Here is a 16,518-nt window from a genome sequence, read left to right as displayed (position 1 = left end):
GTTTCCAAATCTGGATATGGATTCATACACAATAACTACACATTAGAAATCAAAAAGTAGACTTAGCATGTTGAACAAATGGAAGCAGAGACTCAATATACCCTGTTAAAATAACGGGATATACAATCTCACAAAAGTGAGATAGCATCTGATATCAAATAACAAAGGCAGCATTCTGCAAATGAAGAAAGCTGGCTGCACTGTGAGCAAAATGATAGGTACAAAGAAAGGCTCAACCCCTTGTTGAGTCACCCTGAGGAGCAAAATCATGTTCCTGTGGTGCTTTAGAATGAAGGTTCTGATTGTTTGCGCTATTGTATTGTACACCACTCTGCTCCCCAGCACACAGTAGGAGACTGGGAGAGGGGAGTAAATCACATAGGCCCACACACAACCTGCAGGGTCAGGGAGGGACAGGGTTGGGGAAGGAGAGGTAGGTACAGCCAAACTGGGTCATGATGAGCTGGTGTAGCACCAAGGAGACCTGTGAATGTTTGACAGGTGATTGATTAGGTAACAAAGTAGCGGTTGCTGTTATCGACCTACAATCCACTCCCATTCAGTTTCATCTCCATGCCATATGAATGGCACCAGTGGATACTACTCAGTACTCTAACCAGTGGTATTTACTACCTTTGGATAACACCATTACTCCTACCATAGGGCCACTGCTTCTATCCCTCCCAATGGCTAAATACATGTTGCTGGTGGCTGAGGAGAAACTGTGTGATAAGCTGTGACACAGATATCATTGATGGCCTAAATCAAGCATGTTTAAAACTCCAATAATGATTGTAATACTTACATTTACTTAAACATACAACAACACAGATGATCCCCCAGTTACCCTGTGCACAACATATGGCTGTGGCTTTGACTAATGGGAAAAAAAAACAGACTGAATTGCCTTTGTGGAGGCAATTGCTCAAATAATTGTAAAATGCCTGAAATAGCTGGACTGAAAAGCAATTCAGTGATGACTGGTATTTCCAGATGAAAGAAGCTAATTGGCCCTGGTTTTGTTTAAGGAATTGTGATTAATGGAGTTCCTAATGAGTGGTTTATGAAGAAAGCAATCTGTCTCTGTGTGACAACTTCTCATCAGGGAAAACAGTACTGTTCAGTTACAACAGGCTACTGCCACTAAGTGTCCGTGCCTGTTTGTCCCCTGTTCTCTTCCCTTGACTGACAACCACAGCACAGGAGTGCAGCTAATCCTCCTCCCGCTCACAGGGGACCTGATGTCCTGGATGCATGAACACCCTGACAAAAGGCCTTCCCCAACAACACACTCAGCCCAACACAACGGGAAAGGATGAAAACAACCACAGAGCACTGGAACAATGGCATGAAGGATGAATTCACAACAGTGTGTTTGATGGTGGTATCAAAGGTTGCAAAAGGCACCGTTGTAGTAAGAACACAGAGGCCTTTGCAGTACACAGTAGAGGGGTGAAAGTGAGTTGGCACTTACTGAAACGGTGGTGACTGTACAGATCCTCCTCATCCTCATCATCCCCTTCATCATCGAAGTATGCTTGAGATGGAAGACACAAACATTTTAATAATAAGAACAAAGGAAATACAGGTAAATATGAAGACAAGACAAGTAGACAGACCCCCCTCCCCCCACACAAACAAGATAAAAAAAATATATATATATATGTTTTTTACATCACTATTATTGAACACTAACATCCTGGTAACCCAAGTTTCTATCTGCAGTCTGGTCCCTATCTAGAACTAACACATTGTCAGTCATATGCCTCTCAACACAATCTATACACTGGGTGCTCTCACATGCTCCTAGACTTGACCATTTTCCGAGCTCGAACATGGAATCCAATTTAAAGAAGCAGTGGGGTTTCTCGCTCTATTCCGGAGTCTCATTGTGATTTTGACATTTTATTGTATTGACTAAATCTGCCACCAGATGTGCTTGGTAAAAGAGATGTGGCACACTGTTATCTAATGTGTCATTTCCTGCCGGGTTCCACATTGCCATCATTTGTCACATCAGTGTACTGTACGTGCCTGAGAATATCATAATGCTCCCTGCACATTATGAGTGCAAATATAATATAGTCACAAGAATGCAAACAATGCAAACAGCTGCGCATTCCCCAGCAAGCAATCTTTAATCTGAGACGTTTTTACAAATGGAGTGTGTAAATGGTTATGTTATGTTAACTACCCTGCATAACAGCATCCCCTTAGTTACTAGAGACTACAGACAGTGTGTCTGGCTGCGGTAACCACAAAGCCAATCCCTGGTTCCACATCCGTCGCCAATACAAAGCTCTTATCGCTGTCTTTGATGGTAACAAGTAAAACAAGACAAAGATGGATCGGTTTTCAGAGCAGACGATGACAATTTCAAACAGTGAATTTTCACAACTCCAAAAGTCAGCTCCTCTTTTGCAAAGGGAAAGGGCAGACCCCATTAAGTGGCAAATTGCAGTCTCGCAAGTTAATCAGACAGCATCAGCATTGTGCAGGGGAACATATGAAAAGTCATTATTGCTAAATCAATTCTCAATTACCTCCTTTGCTGTAGCCGTCGACACGTTAAATAAACGTTCAGCACTGTCACCGCCATTTTCCCAACAGGCAACCGCAGTAAAGGCCCAGTGTGTGTTATTCTATCACATAGCAAATGCTAATGGCCTGTAAACAATCGTGAAATAACAGTATAGATAGAAGTGGGACAGATAAGCATGGAGGGGAACGGCTGCCATTAGTGGATTCATTAGCGCCTGTCACACCTGTGCCCAGGAAATGCCTCGCCTGGCTGGGCCCCTGTTCCTGTCATGCTGCGCTGCACTAACGTTAGCCTGGCTAGGCCCCTGTTCCTGTCATGCTGCGCTGCACTAACGTTAGCCTAGCTGGCTGCCAATCCCAACACTTTCAGCAAGCACAAATAAAATGAAATGAGGGCCCCTTTTACTTCTCACCCTCCCACTCTTGTCAAAATTAGACAGAAAGAAACACGCGTGATATGGAGAACATTTTGACTGTTAAGTTAGTGACATTTGGCAGAACTATTCTATAAAAAAGGAGGAGAATGTGTGGCCAACCTACATTATGACAACTCTTTCACAATGTTATTTTGTCAGTCGTGTTGGGTTGTCCAGCAACAGCGTACTACAGTTAGCAGCCCTTCATTCCAGTGCCGTAGCTACAATACTATTGGAATCCCACTGGAAAACAACCAAGCCTATGGCAACCTGAGACATCATTCACAGGAGTGAGGATGAATGTTGACACACACACACACTGAAATACACCCAGACCCAAAGGGCCTGCCAAATGTTGTTTCAAGGAGGATGGTTGTCCTGGAAACCATAGCTAAGATTTGACTTCAGAACTAATGATTGCCCACTTGCGCCATCCTTTTCCATTACTGACAGACAGACATGCTCATTTCCATTAATTTAACAATCCAAGTGACACAATGTAGAGATTTAAAGAGGGAGACAGGCAGACACGCCCTGGTTGTTAAATTCAACAAATCTCTTCATAATTAGATTGATGTTTGTTAATGAGATGTGGGAAGCCAGTGAAATGTGTGATTATGTTATAACTAGATAGATAGGAATCCACCTGTCAGTCTCCCACTAGCCTTCTCCTACATGCACTCCATCGGAAATGATGACTACATCCACCAACATACAGGTACACGTGTGTGATTTCTGAGTGCCTAACCCATGGAATCTATGCAATACTATGGACACGTGGAATCTATTACAGTTTTTTTTTTTTTTTTTTTACAATCGCGTACACACTAGAATTAGCACTTGAGGCACACTCAGTGAAACCATTAACTCATGTACCTAATCTTCAGACCAAGTCTGCAAAACTGCAAGCACATTATCCGCTTTACACTCAGCTTGCAATTGTGAAGGACACTTTTTTGCAAAAACACTAAAAACACACTTCTCGACGTTAGACACATCATTCAAAACTAACAGGTCTTGTGTTTCGTTTGGAAAACACTGCCATTCCAAATGCCACACTCGTTTACCGATTACCTACACCCAGTGCTCACGTGTGAAAACACTTATAGCTCATTTCTTCACATGGAAATAAGAGCTTGAGCACTATAAATAGGTTTCAGGTTGGCTTTCTTGGTTTGGACAACAATGGAGGCCAATTTTGGAGAGAGAGTTAGAGGAAGAGGAGTGAGAGTAAGAAGGGGATGAGGACAAGGAGGAAGAGGACAAGGACAAGGAGGAAAATGAGGAAGAGGCCAAGGACAAGCCTATTTGTTTATCTTCTACTGTATTTCTTTGGTCTGTTACTGAAATCTGGATGAAAATACAATGTTTTGAGTAAGAAATACATATGATTTTTTCCCCCCCTTGCATTTCTGTTTATTGTGTAAATATATACTGAATATGCATACATACTGTATATATTTGTGCACATACATGCATGTGTGTGTGCTATGATAAACTGCCGTGGACTCCACGGCACACTGAACATGCAAAAGACACAAGATAGTAGTGCTCTACATTGACTTAAATGTAAATGTACATTTGTCACATCTGTGTGTAGTTGACGTGTATAAGAGCTAATAATTTGATGGTTTGTGTGTAGAGTTTTGATGCAAAAACACCATTTTGAGAAGAGTTAAAATAGTTTTGAATTAAGTTTTGTTTTGCAAGAGATGTGTGACGTTTTGCATGTTGTGTGTGTGTTTGGGGGTTTTGTGTGTAGAGTCTACAGAAAAGGAGCCATAGTTTCAGAAATCATGTGGAAGCAATTGTCAAAAACTGTAAGCAACAACTGAAGCTGTAGTCTACTGTATGTTGATAAGATACACCTGTGGCATCAACTGTAGTCTACTGTATGTTGATAAGATACACCTGTGGCATCAACTGTAGTCTACTGTATGTTGATAAGATATACCTGTGGCATCAACTGTAGTCTACTGTATGTTGATGAGATATACCTGTGGCATCAACTGTAGTCTACTGTATGTTGATAAGATACACCTGTGGCATCAACTGTAGTCTACTGTATGTTGATAAGATATACCTGTGGCATCAACTGTAGTCTACTGTATGTTGATAAGATATACCTGTGGCATCAACTGTAGTCTACTGTATGTTGATAAGATATACCTGTGGCATCAACTGTATGCTACTGGAGTTGACACTCCTCTCTGATCCCAGTAGGCATGGCAGCAAGTTGTGTTCCACTGTACAACCCCTTATACTCCCCCGCTGTGAATTAGCATTCAATATTAATATAATGATTTCAGCTCTTCATAAACTTTGTCTCCTACCAAGTTGTATTCTATATTGACAATTATTGTGTTATGAAGTCTGCCATTACCCGGTGGAGAAAATGCCTCTGCACCAGTGCATTGTGACTCAGATATCAGCTTCAAAGACTTTCAATACAACAAATAACAGACAAATCCTGCTGTTTTAATGAGGGCCGGGATGCTAATAAGCCAATTGTTTTTATTCCACTGTGGAGTGCGTGCAGGGCCCTCTCTCATTGCGTCTCTGGCACAGAGGCACAGCTCCCAGAAGGCAGTGGGGGAGAGTCGAGGCAAGGCAGCAGGCGCTGTGGAGGAGCTAGAGGGCCAACAGAAGTCTGTGACACTCTGACAGGCTAGATGAAGGGGAGTCACATGGAGTCAGTCGCTGGGCATGGTGACGACAGCACTATGGTTCAGTTAATCTCAGCTGTGTTCGGCAAGAGGACCCCTTGACCCAAGAACAACCATGAAACACTGTAAGGTGATAATGAGCAGAACTGAGAGAGACAGTGCCCCCCTCGCCTCGCCTTGCATCGTCTCACACACAGGACAAACAGTCCCCTGCACTATGGCGCTAGTCATCCCGTGGTCTCTTGATCAAATCGAACGCTCGCTTCGCTGTCCTTATTAATTAGCTCCCATGGTGAGAATACATTAGTGTCTGGAGTCTTGCTGCGTGCGCATTTAATTCAATCTACACAAACACTTTATGAACCAATCTATAAAAAAGGCACATTAAAATGGATCATGCAGCGCCGTGGCCTTTTTGAAGGATAAGCATGGGGATCTGTTCTAAGATAACTTCTAGGCTAGGGTGTTTGGTGGATGCAGGGATTTAATTTCTGGCTTTCACACAGAAAAGTAAACCTTGTGATCGCTCCCTGATGCATATTTGTACTGTGAACAATGCAGATGATTCCCCAGTGGAAATCAGCACCACGTCCTTTGTAGCGTGAGCCGGGTGGCACTATTGTTAGTGTGAAGTGACGCCCGACACCTACGGGGAGACCACAGAATGCGTCCTCATGACCCCAAACTCACAGAGTTCTAACAGAATCAAACAACGGGATCACCTTCCATTGTCTAGAAATTACAAACACAACCAGGTAGACAAACGTGTGTTAAACACAAATCACAATCGAACTCCAACACCTCTCCTCTTAAACCTGCCATTACTGCCAAGCTCAGAGTGTACAGGTGAGGGGCCAAGAAAAAGACAGATCATTTCACATATGCAAACCCCCGATGCCCAAGTAAACACAGGAAGAGTTGCAGGAGAAGGGACCAGAGGAAAACAATATAATTTCACTTAAATGTATATTCTCATTGCCAGCAATCCCAAAATCATTGCCATCCTAGTATGCATACTATTAGGACGTTAGTGAGAAATGAGAGCCAGAGTGGTGCTGGTATACTCTACGGTAGCATGCTCTCTCTGTGTGTGGTGATGGTTTCAGAGAGATGGCTAGCGGAGAAGAAGCCAACGGGATAGAAGGAGGAAGAGACAGAGAAGAAGCAAAAGAGCTGATCTCTAAGAGACTCTGTCAATCAGAGGAGGGCACCATGCCAGGCAGAGCAGCATGGCTGACTGACTCAACACAGTGGGAGAAATCGTGTCCAGGACTTAATCTGATCAAAGTCCTGATCAGGATTCAGTGTTGGTGGCTCTAATGCTCTGGGTCCATTCAAAAACAATTCTAATTGGTACATTTAGTTACTGAGACTGTGTTCATTAGTGCTGAGCGATTGGTGCTTTTTGAGGTCAATTCGGTTTCGGGTCGATTATTAAAAAATTCTCACGGTTTTCGATTTCGGTTTTGATCATTTTTTTTTTAGACATTAAATGCACTAACCATTATGTGGGTTGAATGCTGTAACAACACAGAATAAAACAATTAATACAAGTCCCATGATGGTAGTGACTGCCCATTACTATGTATCCATTATTAATTTATTCACATTACTTTACTTTCATAAAATATTTCAGTTGTTGTGTATATTACACTTGTTTTTGGCCTATTTGATGACTTTATTATTTCATTCCAAGTCATAATCTCATCTCTATAGAGCTGCTACAGTACCTATGCTGTCTGGCAAAATCCCTATTTTAGTAGTTATTCAAAGTAAATGAGGCATACTTTTATGACTGAATACCAACTATCAATCTTACGTACTGTATTTACAGGTAAAGATAGCTCATGAAGCAAATGCTCTGTATCCCTCTCGATCGCCCGCTCTTCTGTCTCTTCTCTCCGTCTGAGACCGGATAGGTAGGAGCACAATAGATTATGGTCATTGCAGTTAATTACCACATTTTATGTGCTAAACTATGTAGAATATTGGCTTGTTGGAAACTACTATTCCCTACTACATTGCACAGTTCGGGCTTGATCTGATTTATCTCTAGAGAAACTGCAATGGAATTCAAATAATTGAACTGACCCTGGTCAATTAGTTATTTAAAAAAGGAAAAATAACAGACATTTTGTTTAATTGCTCAGCACTAGTGTTTAGTGACATTCAGCCAGACTGGCTTGGTAGCAAAGACATACATTTTAAGTCAAGAAAAACATATGCATCAAAAAACTGCAAGTGCACTTCCAAGGAGCTCTGTCTTTTTGTGTCCATACATTTTTCATGACACCCACCCTCACAACATTTCTCTGTTGGTTTCAGTCTCAGCTACCCCTTACTCTCTCAGCCTCTCTCTCCATCGCTCTTTCTCCACTGCCCCAATCTCTCCCTCCCCACCTCTCTCTCGCTCTCTCTTTCTGTCTGTCCTACCTGACTCGTCGTCAGACTTGTGTTCGTTGTCTGAGTCGGTGAGTGTGAGGGCTGAGTTTTCCCTGCTGGAGAGGCCGGAGCTGCGACGGGACTTGATCCCGTGACCCCCCCACAGCTGAACGGCACGCTCCGGCGACATGACCCCCTCTGGGTCAGAGTCTGCGTCGGAGCCGGTGCTGAGGGAGTAGCCCTGCTGTAACAGGCCCAGCTCCGAGTGGGAGGAGTGGTAGGCAGCCTGGTGCAGGTGCTGGGTCTGGTGCTGATGCTGATGCTGGGTCTGGTGCTGGGTCTGGTGCTGGTGCTGGGCCTGTTGGTCACTCACTCCCAGCTCCGCCAGTGTGAAGCTCCCTGAGAACAGCAACAACCCAGTTACACCCAGGGCAGGAGGGGTGGGTAGGTGCTGTATGTGTATGCATATTATTCTGAGAGTTTTGTGGGGCAGGCAGGCTGAAGCAGGCGTAAAAAGAGAAGTGACATTTAGATGTGCTAGTGCTAATGCTGAAATGTTAGCATTTCTTTAAAAACAGCATCTCAGATAAAGGGCATCATATGAAAGCTCAGTCCCCACATTACATCAGTGTGGACATCTACAAAGAGCTGTATTAGAAATTCCAGGGGTCCTCCCGGAAATGTTTTATGTAGATGGGTTGAGAAGCTCTGTTCTGGTGACTTTAAAAAAAGGACCTGCTACTCCAAAATGAATGAAAAAATATGCTGGCAAAATAATTTCCACCACCAGATGAGCCCTATAACATATTGGTAAAATGATTTGTTCAAATAATTTGTACATATAGGACCATGCATATAGCCTATGCATAGCCTATGCATGGTCCATATTATAAGGTATGCTATTAGCAATAAGCATTATCACCTGTATCCCAACTGATGCAGTATAGTGGCTATAAATAAATAGGCTGAAGCATGGGGATGCCTATCTGCATTTATCCTATTGGTCTAATCTTTAGCTCGACCGCAAATGTGATCTTTTAACTAGTTAGCATCCTGTTGATGAATGTTACTGTATGTAACATTCATCAACACAGTGAATATAATCTAGGCCTACCAGTTAGAGTAAGTTGGGTTAACCAGCCACCTGGTTGCTACTACTCTTGCTCAACAAAAAAATGTCATCCGTCTCATCACTATTTTTTTTAAAGTCACTCCCAAAAAAAGGATTTAGAGGAAGGGTGAAGTTTTACCCCAAGTAACCCTACAATTGACCCATGTTACATTTAGCCCCACTCTCCCCTATGCACTCATGGTGAATTGCAGATTGCTAAGGTGCTTAACCGCTGCTAAAAACTCTGGGTTTAAAAGGGTGCAGTTTGCGCATATTTCGAAGTTGAAAAATAAATAAAGTAGTAATGGAAAACTTGGATCCCCTTCTTTTTAACAAAGGCCATTACAACTGTTGTTTTCTAAGCAATTGCAAGAATAGTTGTGCATACACTGCTTGTCGGAATGCATGTTTGCCTATTTTTTTGCCATGACAGCAATGATTTTGCCATGGCGCAGCACCACAGTCAAATGACTGCAGTGGAAGCACTGCTCAACTATGCAGATCTGAAGATAAAGCAATTCAATTAACGGGGGGGAAATAGACCAGAAATGTCATTTTCATGATGACATGTTTGGCTGACCGGTAAGATGCTCCTGCTCCATTGTCAGAGAAATATGTAATAGAGAGAAATGAGACATAACAGAGATATAGTAATGGTCCAGGTTATTATGACACAATTGCCAAAAGACCCTGTGGCTTGGGTAGGATGAATTGAAAATGAGGATGAATGAAGACAGGCCGTGGTGTGGAGGAGGAGTACAAGGAATGAAAAATAAAAAAAAGAATGTTAAAGCTAGAATCCATCAATTTCTGGACTTCTAAATGAATGACGATTCTTGAAGAATATAACTTAGAAATGCCTCATGAGCTTAGTTCAACTGTCAAACTCCACGAGAACCCAACATACAGTATTAGCTTGTTTTACTCCAATGTTTCTAAACAATGCAAATGTAAACAAATACTGTATAGCCTCAAAAAGGGTTATATCCTTCCTGTTTGGCCCTGTCCGGGGGTGTCCTCGTATGGGGCCACAGTGTCTCCTGACCCCTCCTGTCTCAGCCTCCAGTATTTATGCTGCAGTAGTTTATGTGTCGGCGGGCTAGGGTCAGTTTGTCAGTTTAAGTGTGCTCTCTCTAATTCTCTCTTTCTCTCTTTCTTTCTCTCCCTCGGAGGACCTGAGTCCTAGGACCATGCCTCAGGACTACCTGACATGACTCCTTGCTGTCCCCAGTCCACCTGGCCGTGCTGCTACTCCAGTTTCAACTGTTCTGCCTTATTATTATTGGACCATGCTGGTCTTTATGAACATTTGAACATCTTGGCCATGTTCTGTTATAATTTCCACCCGGCACAGCCAGAAGAGGACTGGCCACCCCACATAGCCTGGTTCCTCTCTAGGTTTCTTCCTAGGTTTTGGCCTTTCTAGGGAGTTTTTCCTAGCCACCATGCTTCTACACCTGCATTGCTTGCTGTTTGGGGTTTTAGGCTGGTTTCTGTACAGCACTTTGAGATATCAGCTGATGTACGAAGGGCTATATAAATCAATTTGATTTGATTTGATTTGAAAACATCAAATGTAAAATAGTTTTTTAAAAATAGTTGCAAATCTAATTTTCATGGATGGTCAGTCATACATACAGTGGGGAGAACAAGTATTTGATACACTGCCGATTTTGCAGGTTTTCCTACTTACAAAGCATGTAGAGGTCTGTAATTTCTATCATAGGTACACTTCAACAGTGAAAGATGGAATCTAAAACAAAAATCGAGAAAATCACATTGTATGATTTTTAAGTAATTATTTTGCATTTTATTGCATGACATAAGTATTTCATACATCAGAAAAGCAGAACTTAATATTTGGTACAGAAACCTTTGTTTGCAATAACAGAGATCATACGTTTCCTGTAGTTCTTGACTAGGTTGGCACACACTGCAGCAGTGATTTTGGCCCACTCCTCCATACAGACCTTCTCCAGATCCTTCAGGTTTCGGGGCTGTCGCTGGGCAATACGGACTTTCAGCTCCCTCCAAAGATTTTCTTTTGGGTTCAGGTCTGGAGACTGGCTAGGCCACTCCAGGACCTTGAGATGCTTCTCACGGAGCCACTCCTTAGTTGCCCTGGCTGTGTGTTTCGGGTCGTTGTCATGCTGGAAGACCCAGCCACGACCCATCTTCAATGCTCTTACTGAGGGAAGGAGGTTGTTGGCCAAGATCTCGCGATACATGGCTCCATCCACCCTCCCCTCAATACGGTGCAGTCGTCCTGTCCCCTTTGCAGGAAAGCATCCCCAAAGAATGATGTTTCCACCTCTATGCTTCATGGTTGGGATGGTGTTCTTGGGGTTGTACTCATCCTTCTTCTTCCTCCAAACACGGCGAGTGGAGTTTAGACCAAAAAGCTCTATTTTTGTCTCATCAGACCACATGACCTTCTCCCATTCCTCCTCTGGATCATCCAGATGGTCATTGGCAAACTTCACATGGGCCTGGACATGCGTTGGCTTGAGCAGGGGGACCTTGCGTGCGCTACAGGATTTTAATCCATGACGGCGTAGTGTGTTACTAATGGTTTTCTTTGAGACTGTCGTCCCAGCTCCCTTCAGGTCATTGACCAGGTCCTGCCGTGTAGATCTGGGCTGATCCCTCACCTTCCTCAAGATCATTGATGCCACACGAGGTGAGATCTTGCATGGAGCCTGAGACCGAGGGTGATTGACCGTCATCTTGAACTTCTTCCATTTTCTAATAATTGCGCCAACAGTTGTTGCCTTCTCACCAAGCTGCTTGCCTGTTGTCCAGTAGCCCATCCCAGCCTTGTGCAGGTCTACAATTTTATCCCTGATGTCCTTACACAGCTCTTTGGTCTTGGCCATTGTGGAGAGGTTGGAGTCTGTTTGATTGAGTGTGTGGACAGGTGTCTTTTATACATGTAACAAGTTCAGACAGGTGCAGTTAATACAGGTAATGAGTGGAGAACAGGAGGGCTTCTTAAAGAAAAACTAACAAGTCTGTGAGAGCCGGAATTCTTACTGGTTGGTAGGTGATCAAATACTTATGTCATGCAATAAAATGCAAATGAATGACTTAAAAATCATACAATGTGATTTTCTGGATTTTTGTTTTAGATTCCGTCTCTCACAGTTGAAGTGTACCTATGACAAAAATTACAGACCTCCACATGCTTTGTAAGTAGGAAAACCTGCAAAATCGGCAGTGTATCAAGTACTTGTTCTCCCCACTGTAGATCTTGCTTTGAATTTGAGAGTGGTTACATTTCTCCAGGCCCATCCCTTGTTTCCCCGAAAGCACAGGCGAGGTGACCACTTTGCTATTGTTTCTAGTAATGATTCCATCTTTAAAGCGGTAGCATTATATGAAGCTTTGTGGCAAGAGAAATGCTTCAGCAATAACATGGAATACAACTCTGCTCTAAATAACAATCTGACACAATCACACAGGAGCCATCACCAGGTGTGTGTGTGTGTGTGTGTGTGGGTGTACATAGCAGAAGGGAAAGATGGGGGTTCTGAGTAATGGATGGAGAAAGAATAGCAGCAGCAGTGCTGCATGTCAATGTGAAAACTAAAACTTTCCCCAGTCCTACTGCTTGTAGAAGTACAGCAGCAGCTAATCAACGAGTACAATAGCGTCTAATCAACAATCCCTTAATAAGGCTCTTCAAACTATGGGTTGAGACAGCGAGTCAGAGGAAGACCTATGGGTTATCCACACAAGTTGTGTAGAGTAGACAATAGTGTAGGGACAAAAACAATTACCTGAAATTAAAAGTACAACAGTGAGTCAATAAAACAACAGAGGCCCAATTAGGTTTCAGCTCCAGAATAAGAAATTGAGCAAAAAGGCATGCTCAACCAATACATTTTGCTGCACTAATTAAAACAACGCTGCGGATGCGATCTCTTGCAATCAGCTGAAAAGTAGGAAATCAATTAATAACAAGAGCTCATTAGATAACTACAGTGAATTGATAATGAACAACATTAAAAGGAAGGGTTTAGCGATTACAGCATATGGGTTGTGTACTGTACTGTGCCTTTAAGACATCATGAGCGGATATTAGCAGTATCAAAGAATAACAATGGAAATATCAATCATAAAGGATCAGTGTATCATGATCCACGTGGACCTTTGTCTACTGTACAGACAAGCAGAATATGAGATGACTGTGCACAGCTCATATTCTCAGATTGATCGCCGTGGGATTTCAACACAAGACACTGTATAATTGTGAATATTAGATATTGGTGTGAGGTAAGATGCACATGAAATATTACAACGTTTAACACAGGCATGACGCAAACAGGAGCACAAGCATCAATGTTAAAATGATCGATAAGCAGACAACAAACAGTTTGAAAATGATCTGAACCCACCCACAGAAGGAGTAAGGGGAGTTGGTTAGGTTATTTAGGACTGGACACTGGAGGAATCTTCACTGGTACACGACAGGTAGAGTAAGACAGAGGGGGTAGAGTAGGAAGGATACACTTGTATAGGTCCCCAAGGCAGGTGCAGGGGATACAGTTCCAGTATGGCTGTGGCACATACCTGTGTAGTGCATACCTGACAGGAAATAGCTGATGCCGATGGGGGCCAGCTCCACGTAGGCTGAGTGGGTGGGCAAGAAGACAGGACAACTCTACCGTCAGTCAAGATTCTTTGTATTGTGCTGTACCGTACTTTATAAAACTGGTTGTCTGGATCCTGGACGCTAATTGTGCGAGCAGCGTTCCAAGCCGTGCTATGTTGGCCGTCACAGACACACCTATGCCTGCTAACAGCTCCATCTGAAATGATCACTGCGCCTCCATAAGAATATCGTGTTCATGTTGCTGTCCGAATCATCTCTTGTATCTCAACCTTGCTTCCAGCCTAGCATTTAGTTTGGTACAGTGGGGATTCATATATGTTAATGTTTTATTTTTGATCTCTTTAGTACCATGCATCGAGTGAACGGTGCCCAGGTGAAACTTTTTCTGAGCCAGTCGAAATCACGCATCAACGTCATTATCATGGACATGTTCAAGTAAATGGCAATAGACAAAAATATTTAAAAAACAAAAATGCAGCTAGACATTCCAGATTCAATGTTTGACAAGAGCATTGTCTAGCCTGCGGAGCAACTATTTTGTTTAGAACGGGTGACCAGTCATTTTTGCAAAGCAAATATGCAAAAATTATTAACGACTGGGTCGCATCTGTAGCAACATGACCAAAAGAACTAACAACCCGATTTGGAATTAAATTGTATGAATTGATGTTTTTTTTGTTATTGTTATTTGATACAGTCAAAGGTAAATAGGTTGATTTGCCCTCTACTATCGCGTCGGGCCGAACAATGCCATTTACCTGTGACTGTGTTCATGACACAGCATGACACAGCCTCTTGTGACTTATTGCTTAAGTTCTTCTAATACACTATACATGTACAGTGCATTGGGAAAGTATTCAGACCCCTTGACGTTTTCCACATTTTGTTACGTTATAGCCATATTCTACAATGGATTAAATATTTTTTTCCCCTCATCAATTTACACACAATACACCTTAATGACAGAGCAAAAACAGGTTTTTATACATTTTTGCTGATTTATTAGATATAAAAAACTGAAATATCACATTTACATAAGTATTCAGAACCTTTACTGAGTACTTTGTTGAAGCATCTTTGGCAGCTATTACAGCCTTGAGTTTTCTTAGGTATGGCGCTACAAGCTTGGCACACCTGAATTTGTGGAGTTTCTCCCATTCTTCCTGCAGATCCTCTCAAGCTGTCAGGTTGGATGGGGAGTATTGCTGTACAGCTATTATTTAGAAAAAGATGTTAGATTGGGTTAAACTCCGGACTCTGGCTGGGCCACTCAAGGAAATTCAGAGACTTGTCCCAAAGCTACCCCTGCATTGACTTGGCTGTGTGCTTAGGGTCGTTGTCGGGTTGGAAGGTGAACCTTTGCCCCAGACTGAGGCCTTGGGCGCTCTGGAGCAGGCTTTCATCAAGGATCTCTCTGTACTTTGCTCCGTTCATATTTACCTCGATCCTGACTAGTCTCCCAGTTCCTGCCACTAAAAACATTCCCACAACATAATGCTGCAGCCACGATTTCCTCCAGACATGACGCTTGGCATTCAGGCCAAATAGTTCAATCTTGATGTCATCAGACCACATAATCTTGTTTCTCATGGTCTTAGCAGACTTCAAGCGCGCTGACATGTGTTTTTTACTGAGGAGTGGCTTCCGTCTGGCCACTCTACCACAAAGGCCTGATTGGTGGAGTGCTATAGAGATGGATGTCATTCTGGAAGGTTCTCCCATCTCCACAGAGGAACTATGGAGCTCTGTCAGAGTGGCCATCGGGTTCTTGGTCACCTCCCTGACCAAAGCCCTTCTCCTCCGATTGCTCAGTTTGGCCGGGTAGCCAGCTCTAGGAAGAGTTTTGGTGGTTCCATACTTCTTCCATTTAAGAATGATGGAGGCCACAGTGTTTTTTTGGGACCTTCAATGCTGCAGAAATGTTTTGGTACCCTTCCTCAGATCTTTGCCTTGCCACAATCCTGCCTCAATCCTTCGACCTCATGGCATTGTTTTTGCTCTGACATGCACTGTCAACTGTGGGACCTTATCAATTGAATTTACCACAGGTGGACTTCAATCAAGTTGAAGAAACATGTCAAGGACGATCAATGGAAACAGGATGCACCAGTCTCATAGCAAAGGGTCTGAATACTGTTTTTTATTTTTAGTACATTGCAAACATTTCTAAAAACCTGTTTTCACTTTGTCATTGTGTGTAGATTGATGATAATTTTTTTTATATTTAATCCATTTTAAAACAAGGCTGTAACGTAACAAAATGTGGAATAAGTCCGAATACTTTCCGAATGCAGTGTATATAAAACTTTGTGCAAACATTTAAATTAATGGATTTGGCTATTTCAGCCACACCCGTTGCTGACAGGTGTATACAATTGAGCACACAGCCATGCAATCTCCATAGACAAACACTGAAGAGCTCAGTAAATTTCAACTTGCCACCGTCATAGGATGCCACCTTTCCAACAAGTCAGTTTGCCACATTCCTGCCCTGCTGGAGCTGCCCCGGTCAACTGTAAGTGCTGTTATTGTAATGTCTAGGAGCAACAACAGCTCAGCAACAAAGTGGTAGTCAACACAAGCTCACAGAACGTGACCGCCGGGTGCTGAAATGCTTAGCATGTAAAAATCATCTGTCCTAACTAACTAACTAACTATCATACTAACTACCGAGTTTCAAACTGCCTCAGGAGGCAACTTCAGCAGAATAACTATTTTTCGAGAGCTTCATGTAATGGGTTTCCATGGCAGAGCAGCTGCACACAAGCCTAAGATCACCATGCGCAA

The 16,518-nt window shown here is 42.8% G+C and overlaps 1 protein-coding gene across 1 annotated transcript in view; it reads right to left on the bottom strand.

Moving 5' to 3' along the window:
• The window catches only part of LOC118391024 (teneurin-2-like), a 279,332-nt gene that overhangs the window by 153,050 nt on the left and 109,764 nt on the right, over positions 1 to 16,518 (bottom strand). Inside the window, exons 3-4 of the mRNA XM_052457754.1 lie at positions 8,057 to 8,404; positions 1,475 to 1,537 (exon numbers count right to left, since the gene is read on the bottom strand). Coding sequence (XP_052313714.1) covers positions 1,475 to 1,537; positions 8,057 to 8,404 — 411 coding nt within the window. The remainder of the gene's footprint in view (positions 1 to 1,474; positions 1,538 to 8,056; positions 8,405 to 16,518) is intronic.

Source organism: Oncorhynchus keta, chromosome 12 (assembly GCF_023373465.1).
Source record: "Oncorhynchus keta strain PuntledgeMale-10-30-2019 chromosome 12, Oket_V2, whole genome shotgun sequence".
NCBI classification, from domain to species: domain Eukaryota; kingdom Metazoa; phylum Chordata; class Actinopteri; order Salmoniformes; family Salmonidae; genus Oncorhynchus; species Oncorhynchus keta.
Note: the sequence above shows the minus strand (reverse complement) of the source record. Positions and strands in the feature narration are given on the sequence as shown.